Source organism: Chironomus tepperi, unplaced genomic scaffold (assembly GCF_022539635.2).
Source record: "Chironomus tepperi strain 1889 unplaced genomic scaffold, CSIRO-AGI_Ctep_v1 contig_401, whole genome shotgun sequence".
In the NCBI taxonomy this organism is placed as follows: Eukaryota; Metazoa; Arthropoda; class Insecta; order Diptera; family Chironomidae; genus Chironomus; species Chironomus tepperi.
In genome coordinates this window covers 597032-622306 of record NW_027226523.1, presented here as the reverse complement: position 1 = coordinate 622306, position 25275 = coordinate 597032, and the positions used below count along the sequence as shown (strand labels likewise).

Genomic DNA, 25275 nt, shown 5'->3' with positions numbered 1-25275 from the left:
AAGCGTTATCAGCAATTTTTTAAAAAGTAAACAAAATATGTGGACTTGTTCTTCAATTGATCTGTTTCTGTGGGTATTTTATTATAAGTTGGTCAACAAAGCAACATTAAGCTAAAGTGTCTTGATAGCTCAATTGGCAAGGTCACAAAATTTGATGTGAACTTCAGATTTCCAGGTTCAAATCTCACTTATCAGTAAGCAGCGAAAAAGCGGCAATGGTCAAGTGGTTGGAGCGTCGGACTCCCGTTCTAACGACCCGAGTTCAATCCCAGGGATAGTCTAGTTGGATTCGGATGCTTTTTCGCTGTTTGCCAACTCGGTTTGTGTGATTTCGCGTCACACGAATTGTGGCTAGGTACGTTGTATTGATGTACCCTGGGTCATGCAACGTGAAGATAAGAAATTGCACGGTTTTGCATGAGATAGGTGCCTATTTTACACGCTTTTATTCAACTCACTCTGTTTGTCTTCGTCAAATTAGCATCTATGATTAATTCTAAGGAACATACCCCTGAATTTTTAAGAAAGAGATCCACAAATGATTCGCGAATCAAACTATGATTAATAACTCATCAACTCTCAGAGATTTTTAACTTCTCCTCTAAGAATAAGTATCATGATTCGTTGAATGCAATCAGTTTATAACTTTAAGTCGAGACAGTTGAATCGTTCGAATTTTTTATTGTTGTATTTTTAAGTGTTATTTTTATTTTAAGAATTGAATCTACAGTTAGATGAATTAGATGCAAGATCAAAAATGATTACTTCAAAACTATTTGGTGTGTTTGTATTGTCAATAGTGTCTTTTAGTGTCCTAGCAGTGTCAAGCTATAAAACCGAGTATGATTTTGATCAGAAAAGTCTCGTATTTATTTTCGATACCTCGGGTAGACGTTAAATACAATTTTATCATTTAACAATTTCCTAAAAAAATTTGCTTTTCAGGATCCATGCAGGATAAATTGGATGAATTTAAAAAAGGCGCTCAAGATATTGCGAAAGACTTTTCATCACAAGACAGACATAGAATAGTCAATTATATTTTAGTGAGCTTCAGTGATCCGGGTATGTTATTTAAGGACCGTCCAAAACTGCAGACCTGTAGAAATAAGATGAAGTCTTGGATGGACTATAAGATATAAGGACTGTCCAAAATTGCAAGCCTGTAGACATAAAATTCAGACTTGCAGCTTTGGACGGACTATAAGATTCAGCCAAAAACTGCAGGACTGTGCATCTAAATTGCAAGTTAAGCAGGTCTGCAGCTTTTGACCGACCTTTATTGCTAATTGATTATAATTGCTCCATGTGTCGTGTACTCTAATTACACGTACGGATGCGACCTCTAATCCAATATATTCTTATCAACATCTTACTCATTAGAGCAAAGCATATTCTCATATTCTCATTCCTTTCTCTCTTCATTCCTAGACGTAAGCGCGCCATTTATTACTAAAAATGTGACTGAAATTATTCAGGAATTAAAAAATGTTCAAGTAGTTTCAAGTGCAAATTTCGATTGTCCAGAAAATGCATTGTCTGCATTAGCAGTTGGTATAGATGCAGCACTTCCAAATTCAATCGTCTATTTATTTACTGATGCACCAGCTAATGATTTTGAGCTTTTTGAAAATATCTCAACAATTATAATGAAAAAGCAAATTGTCGTCAATGTCTTGATATCGGATAGCTGTGATCAGCGTAGTCTTGAGGATGACAGGTACAATGTGTTTACCAATATAACTAATCTTGTCAATGGATTGACTTATGATTTTCAAGCAAACAACTTTGATGATATTTTGAAATCAATTAGAAAGGATATCCAGTCTGACCATAAAATGTTAAGGACATTCAAGTCTGAAAATGGTCAAAGCATTAATATTTATTTTGATATTGATGATACAGTAACGGAACTTAAAATAACCACAGCTGGAAAGGATCAAAGTTATGAAATTAAAAATCCAATGAAGTCAATTGTTCGGCCTAAGGAACAGTTTACAATGGATGGAATAAAAATCATGACATTCGAGTATCCGATGAAAGGCACATGGGAATTTAGTGCTGCAGATGATTTTGTTACTATTAGTGTAAAAAGTGATCTAAAATTTGACTATGGATTCAGTACAGATGTTGTTGATGATAAATCAGAAACAGTTCCTCAACCAATTAGTGATGTTGACAATATTTTATCAATTTTTGTTGAGGATTCATCAGGAATTGATAAATTGTCGAATGTGTCATTGCTGGTTGCTCCAATGGATCTAAACGAAAGCGCTACAGAAATTGTAATTAATTTAATTAAGCAAAATGAGGAACTTTATGTATCAAGTCCATTTAAGCTGCCAAAAAATCCATTTAAATTATATCTGGAAGGAGAAGATAGAAACAATCATAAAATATCAAGAACTATATCCTCTATTTTGTATGAAGATGCTGGACGTAAGTAATCTGGACTTTTATATCCTAAATTCCTTAAAAAAGCTCTTTCTTCTTTATAGCTGCACCTGAAGTTGAAATCATAGCTGAAAAATTGGAATTTTATGAAAAACAAAATTTAGAATTGCAATGCAACGTCGAATCCTTAGTTCCAGTCAATATATCATGGACATTTAATGGGAAAATAATAGAAAGTCATTATTCGATGTAAGTAGCTTACCCGAATTGCACAGCGTGTTCTGTTTGGCACTGCTATGTCACCGTATCAACAGTAAGACGTGCAGTTGCCTTGATCGCACCTGATTGCTGAATTTGTCTTTTATTCTCAAATATTGACATTTTAACTTAATTCCAGCCACAACAAAATGCTCATCCTTAAAATTCCAAACATCAGCCACGAAAAAAGTGGCACTTACAAGTGCGTTGCAGTCAACCAAGTTGGAAATAAAACTCAACAAGTTCGTGTTGAAGTCACAAAAATACCGAAATTAATATTAACTAGCTCATCCAGTAAGATGATTGAAGATTCAAGTTATGAGCTAACATGTCAACTTAATGGCATAATCAAAGGACAGGAAATTGAGTATTCATGGATTGACAAAGATGGAAATGTTTTGCAAAATGTAAGATTTGTTTTATGGCTTTTTAAAGAGGTTGAAGTAGACTCGAGTTTGCTAAAAAGCCTAAACAGACAATGAGCATGCTCAAGAGCAGTGCTGGGCAACCTCTTATTTTTCGCAACACACTAGGTGGTAAACGTAAACCAAAACCGTACATGACATACGGTTCGATACATTTCGAAAAGGTTTTGGTGGCACACAGGTTGCTCACCACTGCTCATGAGTATACTCAATCAATATAATTGGGTATGCTCAATACTGTACACATACTCATGCTCCTTGTCTGTTCGCGAAACTGATTAAAATTTGGATGGAATATTTTTCTGCTGTTTCTTGTGAAGTATAACATTTCATACAAATTTCAATCGGTTCTTATCGAACTATGTCCATCTCAATTTGACTTCGACCTCTGGCTTGAGGTCAATCCTGGGATTTAATGCATTCCACTAATTTGCATTAATTGAATTCCTAACTCACCTTAAGTTCCTAAATTTTGGCTCTTTATTTTATTTAAGGATGGACATCCATTTTCATTCGTTGCAATTGCCAAAGACAACAATAAAGTCATCAAATGTCAAGCAATCTGTAGTGACTTCACAACTGAAAGCTCAATAACATTAAACATAAATTATGCACCAATGTTTCTGACTAATAATTCTAAAAATGCCATTACTTATGGATCTAAAGTTAGACTTGATTGTACAACAACCGAAAATCCTTCAAAAAGATCAGTTAAGTGGATGTTTAAAGGAACTAACTCAACTAAAGCAGTTTTAATTGATGGAAAAAACAGCCTTTTTGAAATACAAGAAGCTTTTGAAAAGGATGAAGGAAGTTATGAGTGTGAAGTAGAAAATGAACTGGGAAAAGTCAATAGAAATTTTACAATTTCTCTGACACCAAAAGGTAATTTTTGCAATTTTTTACTGGTTTCAGGCAGTGGTCAGCAACCTGAGTGTCGCAGTACACTAGAGTGTGCTGCCATAAATTCATGGAAATGCTAGGAACCTTATGTCATGTGTGGTTTCAGTCCAAGCTTACCACGGGGATGTGCCGTGAGAACGAAAAGGTTGTGCACCACTGGCTTAAAATTAATGTTTGTCCAAAATTGCATGCCAGCTGATAAAATATGTAGGCCTGCAGTCTTGGACAAACTATAAAGCACAGACGAAAACGGCAGGCCTGCACCTCAAAATTGCAGAATTTCAAGCCTGCAGTTCTTTACCGAACCCTAATTCTAATTGATTATAATTCCTAGAATCTCCAAAAATCACGCCTGTCAAAAATGTTGTGGTAAATGAAACAGAAAATGCAAAAATATTTTGTGAATGTAAAAATTGCCTGCCGATAGCAAATCATTCCTGGACATTTAATAACTCAAGAAGCTACGAAGTCCAATTTGGTCAAAATGAGAAGGAAGACTACTTTAACACTTTCATCATCATTAACAACACAGATGAGTTTGACGCAGGCAGTTTTGAATGTCAGATTACGAATGCATTAGGCATGGACCAAGCTTCAATCGAAGTTAAAGTTCAAAAAGCTTCTAAAGTCGATAAAATTCTGGTCAAAGGTGAACATGAAGCAGAGATTAATGAAAAGTTGAATATACTTGAAGGAGATGATGTGGTTATTGAATGTGTAGGATCAGGAGAACCGCCACTTAGAATATCTTGGCTCAAAGATAATCAGGAAGTATCCAATGACTCAATGCTTAAGATCATCAATGCATCTTTAAGTGACGAAGGACAATATGAATGTGTTATTGAAAATGTAGTTCGTGCGGCCAATAGATCAGTTCAAGTGGATGTCAACTTCATACCAAAAAGTATTAGAGAAACTAACTCAGAATTCATAGTTGTTGAAGGAAAGGAAGTCAATTTTCCATGTGAGCTTATTGGAAAGCCATCCCCAGAAATATCTTGGTACATTGATTCTAAGCGAATTGAGGGAAGTGACAAGTACAATGCAAGTGAAGATTTCTTGAAATTTATTGCTGAGCCTAACGATAGCGGATTATACAAATGTAAAGGAGTTAATGCTTATGGAAGTTTTACTGTAGATTTCGTCCTTAAAGTAAAGAGTAAGTTTGAAATAGTGAGGTCGTTTAAGCCTTTTAATCTCCTTTCTTTGAATACGTCCGGATGGTACAAGTCAGTTAATTGAACCAATATCCGGTCTTAGGAAGGCGTGACTCAGACTTGGTGTTGGATTTGGTTTAAATCGGGCATCATGTCTCACCGAATTCATGCCAGATTCTGGCTGACATCATGCCAGATTCCGTCAAAATGATGCCAGTCTCGCCGAAATCATGTCAGATTTTCTTCAAATTGACGCCAGATTCTGGCCTTCATCATGAAAATGCCTCGTCGGCATCATGCCAGAGTCTCGTCAGCATCACGTCCGAGTTACTTTGATTCTCTTCGATATTATGCCAAAGTCTCGACAAACTTATGCCAGATTTAAGATCGATTAACCAACTTGCACTATTCGGGACGCTTTTTCATAGAACTACATACAGATTTCTAGCATCAAAGTCAGTAGCTTAGCTAGAAAGTTTTAGAGGAATAAGGTGGTCCTTAACTCACCCTTCTCCTCCCTGATCTAAGTACGGAATTCCTTTTGTCATCTCAACTAAAAATTCATTTCTTTTTTTAGCATTTCCACGATTTTTATCCCCAGATGAAGAATCAATCAAAGCCGAACTCAACACTCAACTCAAACTATCGTGTGATGCATCTGGATATCCAGTTCCTCAAATTAAATTTGTTAAAAACAATACAGAAATCTCAAATAAGTCAACATTAATAATTGAATCAGTTACAGTCTCAGATGCTGGAAGTTATCATTGCTATGCAGACAATGAAGTTGGATCCGAAGAGAAAATATTTTATGTCACAGTGGTCCAGAAGCCTGTAATCACATCCAATTTTGACAACATCACACTTTATTCAAATCAAACAAGAAGCTTGACTTGCTTGGCTGATGGAATTCCGGAACCAAATTATAAATGGAAGTTGAATAATATGGAACTGCTCAGCAGTGACAACTTCTTAAATTTAGATTCTGATTCTAAAAATGGCAAAATATCTTGCATTGCTGAAAATTCTGAAGGAACTGACGAACGTCATTTTTACCTGGAAGTTGTATTTATGCCAAAATTACATTCACTGGCTAAGGAACTACAAACAAATATCACAATTCGTGAAGGTGATGACTTAGAGCTGTTATGTCCAGTTGAGGATTACAGTGTCATAAAATGGACTCTTAATGGATCTCCAGCTAAAGTTCCTGATTTAAAGCAAGTTCACAAGAAGTTGATCATTTACAATACAAAGAAGTCATATTCCGGTCTTTGGACTTGTTCTGCTTACTACACAAAAAATAGTACAAATTTCACATACGCAGTTACTGTCATGTCTCCACCAGTGGTCTTAGCTAGTTGGAACTTAAACAGCACAATTGCTGATTTTGACGAAAATGATGCCGAAATTGATCAGAAGTCATTCTGGAAAGGAGAAAATTTAGTTCTAAATTGCACTGTTGATGGATATCCAGTGCCAAATGTTGAATGGAGACGAGGACGCAATTTAATTGGAAGAGGAGAGATCCTGTCAGTTAATAATTTGCAGCAGTTCCACAGGTGAGGATTAATACTTTTAAATGAGTTGATGATGATTTTTGAAGCTGGATTAACTTTTTTTAGTGACGTGTACTCATGTTTAGCTGAAAATAGGAACGGAAAAGTCAAGAAATATTTCAAAGTTGATATATTATCTGGTCCACATGTTGAGGAACCAGATAAAGTAACACACAATGTTTATGGCAATTCAGGTGAAACTGTGACGATAAAATGTCCGATAATTGGAAATCCTGAGCCTTTATTTAGTTGGTATAAAGGAAAGTAAGTAGAATTAACTAATATATTGTGAGAATCCTCCCTAAGTGAGCATGTTCATGAGTATAGTCAATTAATTTAATTAAGCATTCTCAATTTTGTGACTGTAGTCTAAAAGTGGCTCGGTGGCCGAATGGTTTCGTACTTCGGTACCTAATTATTGTCATGCCCAAGCGGTCATGGGTTCGAGACTCGGCAGGAAGAACTTTTTCTGTCTTTTTTCGAATCATATGCAGTGAAATGCAGCCACAGTCTCCTTTTGTAGTGGCTGCCACTTGGTTCTAAGTAAACTACCAAGTCGTCGCCATGGTGGCAATATTTCAATGAGTGCCGATCGATAGTGATAATAGCGTCATCAAAGGAGTGTTGAAAGTGTCTGAATCCATTATAAACTGTAGGTCGGTTTACTGAGTACAGTGGTCTGGTCTAACCTCACTCGTTAAACAATCATAAGCCGTGAATCGTCCTAGCTCAGCTATGGATCTTAATGATCTGAATAACTAAAATGTTACGACACTCAATTTTTAAGGCATATCTCATCGGGTACTCATGAACATGCTCCTTGTCTTTCGTGTATTAAATTACTTAAATTCAAATTTTTCACCTAAAAATTCAATTTTCTAGAGAACTATTGGAAGATGAAATCGAGAATTTCCTCATTATTGACAGCGTAGATCTATCTGATGAAGGCAATTATCGATGTCTAGCCAGAAATAAATACGGCAAGCATAACATCCAATTTGATTTCACTCTTAATGAGCCTGTACAAATTTTGGATGCATTTGAACAAGAAAAGACTGAAAAAGATGATGAATTTGTGACATTTAGTTGCATTACTACAGGATTTCCTCTGCCAGTAATTTCTTGGATACTGGACGGAAGTAGTTTATCGACAACATCTAAAGTAAAAATGACTGAAGTCTTCAATGGAACTGGTGACAACTTTTTGTATTTTGATGAAAATGGAACAAGCTTTTCGGATCCATTTGACTTGAATATTTCCAGCCTAAACCATTACTCGAAGCTTACAAAACTGGATAAGAAGTCTGTACAGCTTGATCTGATGATTAAGAATAACAAAGACAATTTGCATATGAAAAAGTTCTTCTGCAATGCCTTGAATGCATTAGGACATGATGAAAAGTCTGTCGATACTGTTTACAACCAAGAACCATACATTGAGGATAAAGACATGCCAAATGAAACTGTACACAATATTTTGGAGCATTTGCCATTACAACTGTCGTGCATGTATGATGGATATCCAGTTCCAGAAATAACTTGGTTTAAGGATGGAACTCAAATTTTTGATAATGAGACTTTGAAGATTGTTAATGATGGAAAGATCCTTAATATCCCAGAGACCTTAGCATGGCTTACTGGAAATTACACATGTGTTGGTAAGAATGAAATAGGAACAATGGAACTGACATATGATGTACTTATCCTTGCACCACCAAGACTCGTTGCATCACCAAAGACTTCTGACTCATCGGATGAAGTTATAGTTCCTGAAAATGTTGAAACTATTGAAGTAATTCGAGGTACGGACGTAACTTTAGAATGCTCCATTGAAGCATCACCAAAGGCTAAAATTCATTGGATTAAAGTAAATGATTTTGGATCTGCCAATGGAAGAATGTTATTAGATGAGGAATCAAGTCACTTGGTATGTCTAAAATATTATTGGAACTTACTATGACATAACCTATTTTGATCATATTGCAGACAGTTCAATCAGTTGAGAAGAACTCAATTTACCAATGTTATGCAAACAATACTGTTGGATTTACCCAAAAATTCTTCTTTTTAAATGTTTATTATCCACCTGAATTTATTGAAAATGATGGATCTGATGAGGACTTAACAGTGAAGCTACATCACAAAGTGGCATTAGAATGCAAAGTTAATGGATTTCCTAAGCCAGAAATCTACTGGTCATTTGTAAGTATTGGATATAAATTTCAATTTTTTATGAATATTACTGCAGTGTAGGGTTTCCAAAAACTGGGAATATTCCCGGGAATTCCCGTTCCTGTTCCCAATTTCCGAAATCTTAAGGAAACGGGAATTCTGGAAGCCCTACTGCAGTGGTTAGCAACCTTTTATTTTTCGCGGCACACCATGGTGATAAGCATCAATTGAAGTCGTAGAAAGCATCTTACTTACTTACTGGAACCATGCTCTGACTTGGAGCCTACGTTGCTACAAAATGCTTTTCATCTGATTTTATTGATGGTTGAATCACAAAGCTTGTATAAATTCGCAGTTATGACATCTGACTGGCATTCCTTCATTGCCGTCCTACGCCATGTTGCTCTTAGAGCACTTCTTCGCTTTTCCTTTGTAGATTCCAACCAAGGGAAGTATAGAAAGCTTGTGTACGCTACAAAACTATTCGGTTGAGACATTACATTTGTATTTCCCATGATGCAAAAGGCACAATAGTGTGTCGCGACCCACAGGTTGCCCGCCACTGTATTAACTTATTAATTCTTATAATTCCCAATTTAGAACTCAAAGAACATAACCGAATTCAACAGTGCACGCTATTTGACATCCGACGATCAAGTGCTAAGAATCAACTATGCAAATAGAAACAGCGAAGGTAGCAGAAATGCCAATAAATAATACCAATAGCTTAACACTTTTGTTTCTTACAGGAAAGTTCACATGCACAAGTTTTAACAGATTTGGACAGATACAAAAAAGCTTTAACATTAAAATTGATATTCCAATCCAGCACACAGCTTGGTCAGATTGGTCAAAATGCAGTGAACCATGCGGCACTAATGGAACTGAGTTTCGTACACGAATTTGTATACTTCTTGATGAAATTCCGTCTTATAACTGTACTGAAGGCACTCTGGAAGTTAGAAAATGTAATGACTTTCCATGTCCAATAAATGGTGGCTTTAGTCCATGGACAGATTGGAGTTTATGTCCTACATGCTATGATCCTTTGTATTCTGAGCAACCAAAGCAGCACAGAAGTAGAACTTGCGATTCACCTGAACCTGCTCATGGTGGAATTAACTGTTTAGGTGATCGAGCACAAGAACGTGAATGTGGAATTGACGCATGTCCAATAGATGGTGGATGGAGTTCTTGGTCTGATTGGAGTCAATGCCCGTCATGTTATGATTCATTAAATCCAGTAAAGCCTAAGCAGAACAGAACTAGATTTTGTGATTCTCCAGTTCCAGCACATGGAGGTCTCGAATGTCAAGGAAATGAAATTGAGGAACAAGAATGTAATATTAAAGCATGTCCAATTAATGGTGGTTGGAGTGCTTGGTCGTCTTGGAACATATGTCCTCCTTGTTATTATGAGCATGAAAGAGTTCCAGTCCAAACAAAAACTAGAAAATGTGACTCACCAGCACCCCAACATGGAGGTTCTAAATGTGTAGGAACTAATATAGTGAAACGAGGATGCAAGGATATAAAGTTATGTCCAATTGATGGAGCATGGAGTAAATGGTCTGATTGGTCTGCATGTTCGGCTGTGTATGGACAACAAGGTACACAGTATCGAGTTAGAGATTGTAATAATCCTGAGCCAAATTTTGGTGGTAACGGATGTATTGGACTTCCGCAAGAAAAAAGAAGTTGTGAAGTTGCAGCATGTGACGAAGATGAGACTAAAGAAGCTATTAATAACAGACAACAAAGACTTATTTTGCCACAGCATAAAAGTAGATCAATTAAATGTACAAAAGGCTTTAAACTTAATTTAAACAGTGAATGCGTTGACATTGATGAGTGTCAAGAGTGTAACAAAAGGAAATTATGTAAGGATAATGAAATGTGCATCAATACATTTGGATCATATGTATGTCGTGAGATTTGATTAACTTAATTTAGGACCTCAATGCTTAGCTTTATTTAAGTCAATAAAATTTTAAAATTATCAAAAAAAGGTAATTTTCCTCATTTAATAATTTACGATTGCGGTTCATACTGTTTCCAAAATTCTATTTTATGAAAATAACCTATAATAATGAATATGTAGAACTCGAAGTCGACTCAAATCAAATTTTCCATACAAAACCTGAATCGATTTCTAGCTCTGATAATACAGAAGGTCTCCAGTCAGGGACGCTTTTGGACTACACCCGTAGTTCCAGCGATACGATGTATAACGACACGAATTCTGAAATTCTACTTTTTTATTTCTAAGAGAATTGACCTTAAAATTTTATACTTCATGACAGGGTGACCAAAAACATCAAACAAATATACTTGATCTAATAATCGCAAAAAAGTAGAACTAATTTTGTAGATGTAGAAAAAGAAGATGGAATGTGAATGGAATCAAAGTAAACATTTTTCATTACATTTAGTACCTGGATTATAAATTGACAAAATCGGAATTCTTTCCAATTTTTTTCAGTATTTTGCAATTTTTTTTTTAAATACTTAATTGTTCGACTATTTTGCAGTATTTTGCAGAATTTCATACTCCTTAAGGCTCTTAGCATGCATTTAAGGGCGGATGCTTACTAGGTCAATGTGGTCTTTCCTCTTCAGATTCCTCTTGCGAATGATCCTCATTCGATTATGCTCCTCTATTTGGCTTGGATTAACGGTCTACATTGCAAGAAGGCGAGGTTGGTACATAGTTGTTAAGGTAAATGCAGCATAAAATCACATATGTAGAACGATTTTGTAGACTTGTGCTTAATTTTGCATTCGGTTTCTCTTATTGCCTTTTTGTGAACCGAAAATCCTTCAAAATGTCCTGATATTTTGCGAAAATTTGATAATCCCTCTAAATTTATTGTAAATATTTGTTTACCATAATTTAAGCATTAGTCAAAAATATCCATAGACGATAAAAATAGTCAGCTTCCATTTGAAATTAATAAAAGAGGATTAGCGGAACCTTAAAAGTTCCGTGACGGAACATTCTTTATTAGTACTATAAAATTGTAACAAACATCAAAGTCAACCAGCTAATCCAGTAATCTACAAAAAAAATCATAAATACTCCAAAATATTTTTACGACATTTTTTTGTTTCAACGTTGAAAGATCATCCATCGTAAAATTACCTCAATTCGTCTACCTCAAAAAAATTTTTTGTTTGAGCTCAAATCAAGCACAAAATTAGCTCAATAAAATTCATGAGATGGTTTTTTTTATATCATCGCACCGTCGCTCAGCAGCCAAAAAGCAATTGCTGAATTGATTTCCCATCATACTGTGCATGTATGTGTAGATTTGATATGGAATTTAATTTGAATTAAGTACCATCGATATCACGATGGGATGTACGATATCGGCGAAAGCATTCCAATCTGCCTGACTTTTCATGACTCATTTCATTGGCTTTTTTTGAGGGAAATGCGAGAATTTTTATTGTTTCAATTTTGCCAATTGCCATTGCTGATGATTTGATACCGCGTCTTTTAACTCAACTGGACCATTAAATGAATGCATTTGTTCTAATAAAATTCAGTACTTCCGTTAAACCATCCATCGGCAATAACCCTGACATCATTTAAATCCATCACTCACATAGTGTGTAAATGCCCTTCCATCAAAAAACATCAAAGTCATCAAACAAAAGCAAACAGCTCTCGACACACAGGAACAGAATTCCTTTTTGCTGTCATACGAACTGGTCCTTTTGTTTTGTCATCAAAAATTCATTTTATTTTTAGAACTAACAAAGAAATAACACAAAAATATTATGTGCAAAATTTCGAACTCTCTCGTATTTTTTCCCATCATCATCATCATCTCAACATGAGCGGACTTGAAAGCTTTAAAGAGTCTAAATATATGTCGATGTTGCTCTTTTCATCGACCTTTAGTACATAGATCGAGGAAAAGTATGGTTGACATACTTGGGTATGGAAGATGTGGATTGAAAGCATTTTTTTTTTTTTAAATTTTTTAATAAGTAAATTTTTAACTTAATTATGTCGAAGTTTGGACTCATGGATTTGAAAATTTTTAAGTACTTCTGGCTATCGCATTCATCAATTATTGCAAATTGACCTTTAATTTATGTGATCATGGTGTTTCGAGACTGACGAGTGCTGAAATTCGTTTGCACTTACCGACTTTTTCGAATCATATGTAGTCTGATATCCTTTCATATCTTGTTTTGTTGAGAACAATGAAGGTAGTACAGGTAGTAATGTCATCCGTTCAAGCTGGACAGCCGTATGTGATGGGTCCACGGCTAAACTGTAGATCAGAAGTTTGTTTCGAGTCGAGAGTGAGTTCTGCTGATGAGGGGATAAAGTAGTCTTCAGTGTGAGCTCTGTTGGTCACATCATTCTACATGCTGCTTTAAACGCGATATCATTCCCAGATATTTAGCTTCGGATCTCATTTGATGTTTTCTGAACATTTATGTTCTCTAGGAAGTGGAGATTGAAAGCATTTTGGGGAAATTTAGTAAGTGAGAACTAACTCAGGTGAGTCGAAGTTACTCCGTGACGGAATGGTTTAATACTTCGATACCAAATTATTGCAACATCGACTAAGTGATCATGGGTACGAGACTCGGCAGAGGAAACTTTTTCACCTCCGCTTTTTCGAATCATATGAAGTGGAAACGCGGCTCACAGCTACTCTTTGAAGGTTACAGGCAGTAATGTCATCAAAGAAGTTATTCAGATTCCATTACAAACTGTAGATCTAGTTTAGAGCGAAAGATCTACTGAATTCTCATTCCTTGAACTATCAATAGCCAAGAAACGCATATGACGAGCAGCTTCGGATCTCAGAAGTCTGAACAGCCATAGTTAATTTTGTTGAGTTAGCGATATGTCGACAATTTTATACAAAATCGAATCAATTTTCCGTATAAAATCCTATTCAATTTCGAGCTCTGTGAGTAAGGCTATACAGTTAATCGTATGCCAGAGAACAATTGCAACAATTGGTAATTGGCACGCGGAAGCCGGCGATAGAACCACAACCTTGTCAAGATTACGCTCTTGGTCTTTTTCAGTGGTAGACACTGTATGGACTTGTGTACCGCGACATACTAATGTGCCACCAAAATTACTTGAAAATGCCATGAACCTTATGCCGGAATGTTTCGGTCGAGTCTTACCATTAAGGTATGGCCCAAAAAATCAAAGGTTGATCACCATTACTTACTGGAACCATGCTCCGATGTGAAGCCTAGGTTTCTACAAAAGGCCTTCCATCTAACCCTGTTGCTGGCCTTATCACAAAGTTTGTACAAATCCTCCGTCTTTGCAAGTTGATCACCATTGGTCTATGAAAATTCTGCTCGGTTATATACTCAGCTTGTTTAAAACAAAGCTATGAACTTGCTTTTAATTATTAAAAATATGACATCAACTCTAATGTCCAACGTTTACTTAAGGTAGACTAGTGTAACAAGGAATAAGAGCCAAGAATGTTTTACAAAGCTTTTCAGAATCAACATCATTTCCAATGGACCCCCATGAATAATTTCATTGAATTTAATCGATTTTCTTTAAAACATTGAGATGTTCAGTTGAGTAGAAATATTAGACAAGCAATAGACCTATGTTAGCATCTATAAATAGCCATTCTGTACCCAACAAGTACCCAAATATTAAAGTTTACAATTTTCTTAAGGAAAAAGTCTTTTTTCAAGTCTTATCCAGAGTGTGGTTTTCTCAAAAACGACCGTTAATTTTTTTCAAAAAAATATTTTTTGTCGTTAATATTCAAATTTTTTTTGACCGTTACTTTTATTTTTCTTCGTAACGGAAATTTGTATTTTAAAATAAGTTGAGTTTGAAATGTTCGAATTTTTTCGACAATCTAATGTCGAAGAACTCGATTTTGAGACGGCCATACTCTGTTCTTATCAAGAATAAAATACTTATATATCAAGTCACTATTTATCTGAATAGCATTATATTGAAAAGCTTTTTACGCAATGCCATTCTCCCTCCATTGCTGCTGCTCAGGTAATCTTTCGATCTCATTCAGCTTTTTTTATTATTCTTATTCTTAGTCATTTCCAACCTCATCACATTATATTTTTTTTTTCTGTGGGAGTACATCGAATTTGCATTAATTTGAATCAGTAATATCCACTTGATGTGCGTTCAGATGGGGATGGCAGTTGCTTTAAAATTATATATTTTTCCCCTCTATTTTTGTGACTACTTTATTGCTGCTAACTTACCTTAATGATTATTTTTTTTGGAATTACCATTTGAAATTCTTTCGATTTTTTTCAACGCTTGCTTTTTTCACTTTTTTTTCTCATTTGTTTGATTACTTTTGAATTCTTGGATTCTTCTTGGCTGTTTGTACTTCAATTCTTGAATACTTTTTTTTCTTGTGGTGATTCTGAAGAAACGATTTTGTTTTGTCTTGACTGACCTGAAGTCATGATATCTCGTATAAGACAGTCATAATATTTAAGATCAGATCGTTTATTGTCATGGAAATTGAATTTATTTAAATTATCATAGCAGTCTTGAGTTTTATATGAAATTAAATTTATTTTTGTTCAATCTAAGTTGACTTCAGGCGTAGGCATGTAAATTACTGTCAATTTCTGAGTAAGTGTCATTGCTGTGAACTTCAGACTTGCGTGACTTCGACTTGGTGCCTGATTCGGATTAAATCCGACACCATGCTAGAGTCATGCCAGCAACTAGGTTGAATAATATACTTGAGCTATTTTAGGCCATACTTTGTTAGAATCCACAAGAAAAACAGCGACCAGTGTCTTTGTTGTTCAAGACTTAGTGCACATCGACTCAGTGATCATAGTCTCGAGATTTGGCATATTCCTTCGAATAATATGCACTGGAAATGTGGCAAACTCCCCCTATTTGTAAGCCACTGGCAGTAATGTCGAGATACTGGCAGTAAATGAGTGGCTCGGATCGGATTCTATTATAAACCATATCTAGGTTTGAGTTTTGTGTTTGGGCGTGCCCTCACTCATTGGTTCGAAGCCAACTTTAGAATTTTATCCATAAAAAAGCGCTTCCTTCATAACTCCAACAGAATTCCACGTAAAAATTCTCCAAAACTTATTTTTTCTTCCTTCAATTCAATTAAGATTCTTCAATTCGATGATGAAATCATTATTGCTGAATTGCGAATGGATGAAAATTGAATCTTAAACTCAAAAAATGAAACTTTTTGAAAGTAAAATATTGAAAAGGATGAGACTTATGTTTCGAGTACCTTTGAGCTATTTTCAAATTTTATAAAAGTCCAAAAACATTGAATTGGAAGGAATTATGATTATTATTTTATAATTAGGTATGGCTACAACTTTTCAAGTGAATTTTAACTTTAATTTCAAGTGATTTTTTTTGAATTTTTTGGAAGTGACTGAAATAAATTAAAATTTCCACGAATTAATTAATTATTAAATTAATCCAAAATGAATAGCTATGATTCACAAAGCTAGTTCAATACTAAGTAGAGTCCTTCTGAAGCATTGAAATTCAACCTCATAGGATTTCATTCCATTTTTGCAGCATAAAATTTACAATTTTATGTTATTTTATTCCAATTATTTTCCAATACCAAATTACTGTGCTATGCTATATTAATTGAACATTCAATCTGCATCCGAAAATTTCTCGGAATTATCTCCCAATTTGCAATATGGAGTCATATGACTCTCTCTTTATTATTTATCGCGAATCTGAATGTGATATGTTGCATAAAATGACAAACATGTTTGAGGCGCTTTGCTATTTTTGGAGTTTCCAAATAAAGCTGCGTCAATGGTAAAGATTTGTTGACTGTCTAGAAACTTTCAGAGTAGAATAATCTAGGATGAGAAACTAGGAGGTATAGACAGTATTTGTATGAGTACTGCAATTTGTACTAAATGGGGATATTATTGCTTAGTTTCGCAGGTTGGAGAGCAATAGTTTTAATTGGCATTCTGCCAAGTACTTCAAACAACCCCGATAGCTTAGTAGACACTTAGTGATAATATCATATGTCTGGAAAAAGTAGGAAAAGGGTTCGAAACCATTACGGAGCAATCTTTAGAAAAGTGTCCTTCTTTTTGTTATACAGTCGTGACTCAAGGTATTAAGTACCAAAATTCAGTTCCAACACGTATTCTTGTATGAAAGAATTTCAAATTCTTGTATAAAAGTTCAAATTTCACAATTATGTGTACATCATTTAAGATGTGCTAAACAAGATCGGTATCATGCAAAAGCGTGAGTTTCTTTAGACCAGTATTGTCCAAACTTTGTGCCGCGGCATACTGATGTTGAACCTCAAACCCTTATTCTCCTGAATACAACTCTTGAGTTCCGTTCTCAAAAAGTTTCACAACACTGGCTTTGAGCCTTCCACCTTAAAACCATAACGCCTTTATAAACCGCCTTTCCCCACTAAACTTACCCTAAACGCTAAAGTTTCCAATCGTTCCTTAATTATTTGGAGATTCGTTTTCCTAATCCAAGGACCTGCATAACCTTGTGGTTAGAAACAATTCAAATGTTGTTTGATATTTCATCCTACTTCCTATTTATCATTACAAATTCAAATTTTCTTCTTATGTAGGAAGTTTGAATTTATTTGAAATATTTAAATTATCGTGATTTTTAAAGAAAATAACACTAATTATTGAAAATTAATATTTTTCCCTCAAAAAGTTCTTTTTTTTCAATACACCCACAAAGTTATTATAGCCATAAGCTTTCAAAATGATTCTATTCAATATAATCAATTACAAAATGAGAGCTTTTGTTGGTTGAGATTTAAATAGAAGAAAAATGTTTTATATTTTTTGCAATAAATCATTATGTGAAAAAGAGGAAAAAAGGAATCCTTTATGTCCAATTCATATTATTAATATTTTAAATTACTGGATTTTACATCAAAAGCTTTTTTTCAATGACCATAAAAAGTTATTTTTGCCATAATTTTCGGATTTAATTTTTGAATATAAAATTATTTGAATTTTAAAATTTTGAAATTTAAATAGAATTAAAATGTTTTATTTTTTTTGGATTAAAAATTTAAATTAAATTTTCTGAATTTAGGAAAAAAATATAATTTCTATGTCGCAAAATTATTTGAAATTTTTAAATTTTAAATTTTGAACGGGTGAATTTTGCCAAACAAGAAAATAACACTAATTCATGAATTTTCAATTCTGTATTTATATTTTTAGATGCTCAAAAAGAAATAGTATAAAACTGAATTTAATTCAATTGCATAATATTAATTTTTTGCGCATGCTTTCATAATTTTTCTGCATTTCAATGATGTACTTTGACGAAAAAACTTGAATTCTTTCCATTTCAAAATTTCAGAGTTTTTTATGCTATCCAAATGGTTTGAATTTCTTCGTTAATTTAGTCTTTTAGAGGTTGAAAACGCGAAAAAATTATTTTACTTTTTTTTGCAATAAAATCATTAATTAAAATTTAAAAAAATTTTTTCTTTCCAATGTCAGAAATTTTCAAAATGGCTTCCAACTAAGCATCCTTAAACTATTTGGAAGAAATATTAAAGTTTAAATTATCAGTTAAATCTGGATTTTACATTTTCAAAGTTAATCGCTATACATTGATTAATAATTGCGCAAGAAATTAATTTTTTTGCGCAAGAAATTATAATATAAATTGATCGTTTATATTTTTAAGCATTTTAGCATTAAAAATATTATTTTTTGAAATTTGAAATTTTAATGAAAATTTTAAATTTTTTAACCGATTTTTGAAATTTTTTAACTTGAGTTTTATAATTTCAAAATGTCATTTAAAAAAAAATTATTTTTTTGAATTTAAAAATTTAAAACGCAAGAAATTATATTTTTTTACAATTCATAAATTTCCAGTAAATTGCAGTCATTGCCTTTTAAAAATATTAACCTAATTTTCAACTTTTCCTACAAGTTCCTTCATGAAAGGAACAAGCAAACACATTCAGACATGTGAATGTCCGTTCATAGCTCTATATTTTTATTCATCTGAAAATAATTTTATTTTCAATAAGCAATTTGATTTCCGACAGATAGTTGAACAATCATTGAATTCAAATAAAATTGAACAATATGACATGCATCAAATGAGATATATGTTCGAAGTCTGAACACAATTGTATGTGTTTTATACACTCGTGAAAAAAGAATTTAAAAAAAAATTTCTTAAAATTTTTCAAAATTTTAATTTTTTTGAATTTTCAAATTTTTAAAAACTTTTTTTAAATTTTCAGGATTTTTTTAATTTTCAATAATCTTAAATTTTAAAACAATTTTAGATGATTTTGAAAACTTTTTCTAAATTAATACTTTTTTAAAACTTTATTTTTGAAATTTTTAAATCCGTTATTTAAATTTTAAATTTCAAACAAATTTTTGAATTTTCAAAATCAAGTTTTTAAATGTTGAAAATCAAATTTTTAAATTTTAGAAAACAAGTTTTTAAATTTTAGAAAACAAGTTTTTATATTTAAAGAAATCTTTTCAAAACGAAACTTTTAAAAAAAGAAATTTTGAAATTTTTAAAAAATTTTTAATTTAAAGAAAGGCTTTTTTTTAATTCATTTTTAAATTAGAATTTTAATTTATTTTTCGTGAGTGTTTAAAAATGAAGAGAAAATAATGAAGAACTTAATCCTTATAATAATTTTGAACAAATTTTAAGATTTTTCAAATTTTTTTGAAATTTTAGTTCAAATTTTCAAATTTTTTTAAAATTTTATTTCACAAAAATTTGATTTAAATTTCAAAAAAACTATAAAACTAATTTATATCAAATTTCACTTCCAATTTTCCATTTTTAATTAAATTTTTCCAATCAAAAATCTCAAATAAATTTAATCTAAAATCACCATAAAAAAATCTCAAATCTATATTAAATTATGAACATCCAGAAACTCAATATCATTCATCCTCACATAATGTGGACATTTCAAGTCAATTTCATCACAATTTTCATCTCACAAAGCCAAAAAGTATGTGATCTGAATTTAATTAAATGTCTTTTTCGAGTGTCGATTTTCAATTCATTTCGATAAATATGATACGAGGAAAAAAAGCTCAAAAGCTATATTTAAAATTTTGAGTCGCAAGGCTTATGATCAATTCACGTATGTTGGTCATATTTGAACGAGGATTCGAGGATTTTGTAGGTATTAAAAATTATGAAAATTTTAACTCATGAGAAATGAAAATCGAGAGATCCATATGTTGTGTATATTTGGAATATTGTGAAATAGGCAGCAAAATTATTCGGAGAATTGGAAGTCCAAATATTTCTATAAATAAAAGTTAATAGGATGAAGAGATTAGATCAGTTGTGAGAAACCTGTGTGTTACGATACATGAATAGTCATGGAACTGACTTGAACCATACGCTTTGTAAGGTTTTGACCGAGGTTAACCACCAAGGAGTGTCGAGTTGGCCCGATCGTGGAATGCAGAGTTGGAAAACAGGTGTCTGTGACATGCAAAACCCGTATAAATCCTTGATAATTTATGTGGTTTTTCCTACAAAACTGTATAAATTATAAAGAATTTGTAGGGTTTTTCCTGTCACGGGCACCTGTTTTGCAACTCTGGTGGACTGGTTTCATGCTTTGGTACTTAATTATTGTGATACCGACCAAGCGGTCATGGGTTCGAGAGTCGACAGGGAAAGCTTTTTTACCTGTTTTTTTTTAATCATGTGCAGTGAAAACATGACTCATAACTTCCCTTTGTAGATTAGGGACAATAAGCTGACAATAGTGCCATCAGAGGAGTGGTTCTAACCTGTAGGTCTACTTGGTGCATCGGTATGGTGCATCCTCACTCGTTATGTAAATCATTAGCCGCGAAACGCGAAGTGAGCTCATGGATCTTACAGTTTAGCTTACTTCCATCTGACCATACAGATCAATTGTGATCCATGGCTCCCCAGATGTCGCCTATAACTGGTTCTATCGCCGGCTTCCGCCTGTCAATTGCCAATACCAAATGCAATGCTGTCTCTATCGACAGCTTCCTTCTAGGAGTTCTTCGGTCTACTACGAGCTCTCTTACCATCCACAAGGTCCGATCTTAATGATCTGAATAGCTTAAAGATTAGAATGCTCAATTTTGTGGACCGCGAACAATAAAAGGTTGCTCACCACTGGATTAGACTTTGAAAAAATGTCAAAATTGCAAGCTTCAGTGACATTTTATCGAAAATACTTAAAAAATTCATCCAAAACTTCTGCAATTCCACACAAAAAAAAAATAAATTAAAATGCATCAAAGTGATATAAAATATCAAATTATGCAACCCTTTACTATGTCCTTTATGACAACAGCAAGAGTATCAAAAATTAAGCATATTATATTTCCGCATCCGCAACAAAAAAAAAAAAGAGTTCATAACTCTTCAGTGAAACCACAGACTAATTTAATAAATCAACACTCTAAGAGATCTCTTTAAATATATATATTGCAACAAAAGGGATCAAGTTCCATTATTTTTTGTCATACACAACATAAGCTTCCATGTATAAAGCTCTTATATTAATAGAGCTATTTTCGTTAATGCCGTTCAACATTCAAATAATGAAGTTTCATTTTAACAAAAAAAAAGTTTTTTTTTCAGAATCAACATTTTATCCGCCTTTTATATCATTCACATTTATTTTCTACATACTCACTGTGTATATGCTATATGCTACTCTGTTCTATGTTCAAATACTTGAAAAGTACCTACAGTAATTTTTTTAGTCAAACATCTCTAAAGGGGGTTGGATCTCAGGTATTATTCGAAAATCTTTGACTTTCGAGTTACTAGCTTACTTACTTACATTGCTGGACATATTGATCAATTGTGGTCCATGGCCCCCCTTAGGGACCGATTTCCAGTTGTGGCACGGTACGGTACAGTAAGGTGCGATACAGTATGGTAAGGTACAATATGGTACGGTACAGTATGGTACGGTACATTATAGTATGGCATGTTATGGTACGGTACAGTATAGTACGATACAGTATGGTACGGTGAAATACACCACTGGTAAAGTACAATGGTGCACCTGGTATGCCAAAGTGGTACCAATCCTGGACTATTTTTCCGTGTCACCGGTGGACCTGTTCCGTACCAATGGCGCACCAATACCGTACCATCGAACCACTATACCATAAATCCGATAGAACCTATTGATACACCACTGAGGTACCATTGGTACGGGACATTTATTCCACTTAGTCATACCAGGTGCATGTTCCATTGTGCCTTTCTAATCATGTACCTATACCATTGTGTGTTTTCAGATGCCGCCTGAAATTGGCACTTTCGCTGGCTACCGCTTGACTATTTCCAATACCAATTGCATTATTGCTGCTACAAACTTTGCATTGTGCCGTTTCAGTAGTGTACCTAAACTGATCCGTACCGTACCATCATAAAAGAAATCGGCCTCTGATGTCACCTAAATCCAGCTCTATCAATGGCTCATACTTGTCAATATCCAATAAAGTTGCTACAAACTTTCAATTTGACACATCCAAACATAAATTTTCAAAGTTTCCATCCCCTCTTTTAAAAAAATGTCTGCCCCATCTCAACAAACTCATACACACCCTTGAAGCTGTTGACATTGCACATTGCGATAGTTTTGTGATTTTATCGCTCTCGATATTTTATGTTCTCGATGAAAATATTTTTTCTTGCTTTTCCTCTCTACAAAACGGCTGTCGAGTCATTCTTTCTTCACAATTTGAAATTTTTAGATCGTTATTGATAGATATTGAAGCATTTGTTAGTTGTTGCCATTCACAATTGGGACTAAAATGGAAAAGTTATTGCGGAAAATTTTGATGGGGTTGGGGTTGGTCTAATGGAGTGTTGTGCATGTTTTTTGCTGCGTTATACTGGTGTTCTGCAAATTTTTAACAGTTAAAGGAAAAAGCGAATCCATCATTAATTTTGGACAAAATTCTTCAACTTGGCATGTAAGTAGAAATGATTGACGAAAGCCTGCCGAATTTGGACTTCCACAAGGGATCCTTTTCGCAGGTTACCATTTCCCGCCCATGGTAATTTCTTTAGGTGGTCGCCTTCTGCAGGAGGCCCCGAAAAGTAAACTCGTAAAGGGCAAAACCCGGCTTATACATTTACTTTCTTACTTGAAGACCAAGCTTTTTTTCGGATTAATGGTTTTGTCCCAATGGACATTAAACTTTTCCTAACTCTGCATGTTGCATGACCCAGGATATAACAAACCGAGTAGGTGTAACTTGAACAGCGAAAAAGCACGCAAAATTCAGCTAGACTTTCCCTGATATCGAACCTGGGACCTTTGAGTCGACTGCCCGACTTCCTAACCAACTAGACCATTGCCGCTTTTTCACTGCTTTTCCTGCTAATGTCTGCTTCAAAGACTTATCAACTGCATTTTGGCCATATTTTTCCATTTTGGTCCCAATATTCCATTGCTTTCTGTCATTATTTGTGAAATGAAATATATTCTTGCCTCTCTTTATATTCTTTCCTTTCTTATCTGATATGTGTAAATTGAATTTATGCCTTTGCATTATTAGGTTTTGAATGACTAGTTGTCCGAAGAAAGGTCCAATTAGGGGTGTTGCCAGATATTTTTAGAAGGAGATCCGGTGGGGATAGGATGGTTAGTTTTGGAATTCTTAGAGGTTTTTGCCATTTTAGACTTGAAAAGGTATCAACTTGATGAATTTTGTTCAAAAAGGAGGTTTGACAACCAAAACCAATTCGCTTCCTTGAATACCCCAGGATGAAATATAATCCTTTTGTATGCTTAAGATGTATTTATGTCATTTTCCATATAAAACGTGCAGACATAAATCCAAAGTTGTAAAAATAAGGATGTTTAAAATAAAAGAAAGGATCTCAGCAGATCCAAACAATCTCATACACCTGCAGTCAAGTAATTGGAATAGAGTTTGGGTTCTCATCTGAACTACTAGTCTAGTATGACTAGTTATACTCGAGTGGAACAGCCTGAATGTCTAGTTATAAACTTGACATTTTATGGCAAGTAACACAATTGTGAAGTTTATAACTAGACATACGGTCGACTAATGGACAAAAGATCTTCCTAGAATATACAAAAGAAATACAGACATCAGTTATTTGAGAAGAATTTGTATCTGACTCCAGTTGACTAGTCTACAAATAAAATTCGAGTCAATATCAAGTCTTTGTTGTGTAGTTCATTCAATTGAGTTCAAATGGAATAAAGCAGGTCAACAAATTTAATTTTAAAACTTAAAAGATAGGAAAATGAACTCAAATTTCAAAAAGTATATCCAATACAGCAGAAGCAAGCAAATTGCACTTCTAAACTTCTTCAAGAGTTTTGATCACTTTGATTGGCAAGTGCGCTCAGGATTCTTGAGAATCTACTTCAGCTGTGCATTTCATGCTAAATGGAAAATATTTATGCTCATGAAATCTGAAATCTTTTTTGAAATGTCTATGTCAAGCATGTTCTTTAGACGTATTTTTAAGGTAGACTCAAACAAAAATGGCAATGTGAAATGTACCTTGACTAAAAACATTTTTGGAAGTTCTTGATGTGTCTACATGTGCCTTGTTTGAAACATTCCTAAAAACAAATTTTAAATCAGAATGTGAAATTCCAAAAAATTAATGTTAAATTAATGCAAATATCTTCACACACACAAAAAATGAATGAAATTCGTTCTGGATTTTCATTAAGGGAATGAAGCTTGTTGAGAATGAGAGAAAAATCTTCAATTTGCATAAATTTGTACTTTTTAAGTTTTTTTTATTCTTATTTTTCAAAAAAAAAAGTGGAGGGCTGTGAAAAAAACATTTGTCAAGTTAGGCAGTCAGAGTGTAATGAGCGCATGTGGATGTGATTTTGATTTATTAAGGGTTCTCGTCTCTAACAGGGAAAGAGACCGCTTTTAGGTACCGTATTTAGATGTCGTGTTATGTATCTGATATTGCAATTGAAATATGAAATAGACAAACGGTAGCCCGTGATTATGCTGATTTTAGGCAGCATCTAAGGAAGGTCATGGTACGGCCACCTAAGTTAGCAAATAATTAAGTTAGTGGTTTTTCTGGACCATGTCTGTTCACAAGTCCGACAACACGATGCAGTAAATTTAATTTTTGCGCCATAAATTTAAAATAAAATAGATATAACGGTGTCATCAGAAAACCTTTGCGTCTTGTCGTAAACACGGTGACCTAGCGGAGTCCTAGCGAGCAGGGGTGAAGCGATAAATAGGAGGTAAAGGGAGGCCATTGAACAATTGATCTTATCTGGAATAGGACCAGTTTCAGCCAACAGTAGTCTCAAGGAGGTCATTTAACAATTGAGTGATCTATGTTTACCCAGACACACTGTATAGTTGTGC

The 25275-nt window shown here is 33.9% G+C and overlaps 1 protein-coding gene across 1 annotated transcript; it reads left to right on the top strand.

The window, feature by feature from the left end:
- The first annotated feature begins 725 nt into the window (after positions 1 to 725).
- LOC139096771 (hemicentin-1-like) lies at positions 726 to 10846 on the top strand. The gene is made up of 13 exons (XM_070648521.1): positions 726 to 887; positions 946 to 1065; positions 1432 to 2439; positions 2499 to 2643; positions 2792 to 3059; positions 3572 to 3962; positions 4315 to 5139; positions 5715 to 6699; positions 6763 to 6960; positions 7579 to 8623; positions 8683 to 8898; positions 9469 to 9562; positions 9618 to 10846. Exons 1-13 carry the CDS (start codon positions 758 to 760, stop codon positions 10805 to 10807), a joined length of 6615 nt encoding a protein of 2204 aa, XP_070504622.1. The 5' UTR covers positions 726 to 757; the 3' UTR covers positions 10808 to 10846.
- Positions 10847 to 25275: the final 14429 nt, after the last annotated feature.

Coding starts and splice junctions, on each gene's coding strand:
- LOC139096771 (XM_070648521.1), top strand. CDS start 758: ATGATTACTTCAAAACTATTTGGTGTGTTTGTATTGTCAATAGTGTCT. Junction 8,899..9,468: donor CAGAAATCTACTGGTCATTT/GTAAGTATTGGA, acceptor TTCCCAATTTAG/AACTCAAAGAACATAACCGA. Junction 9,563..9,617: donor TGCAAATAGAAACAGCGAAG/GTAGCAGAAATG, acceptor TGTTTCTTACAG/GAAAGTTCACATGCACAAGT.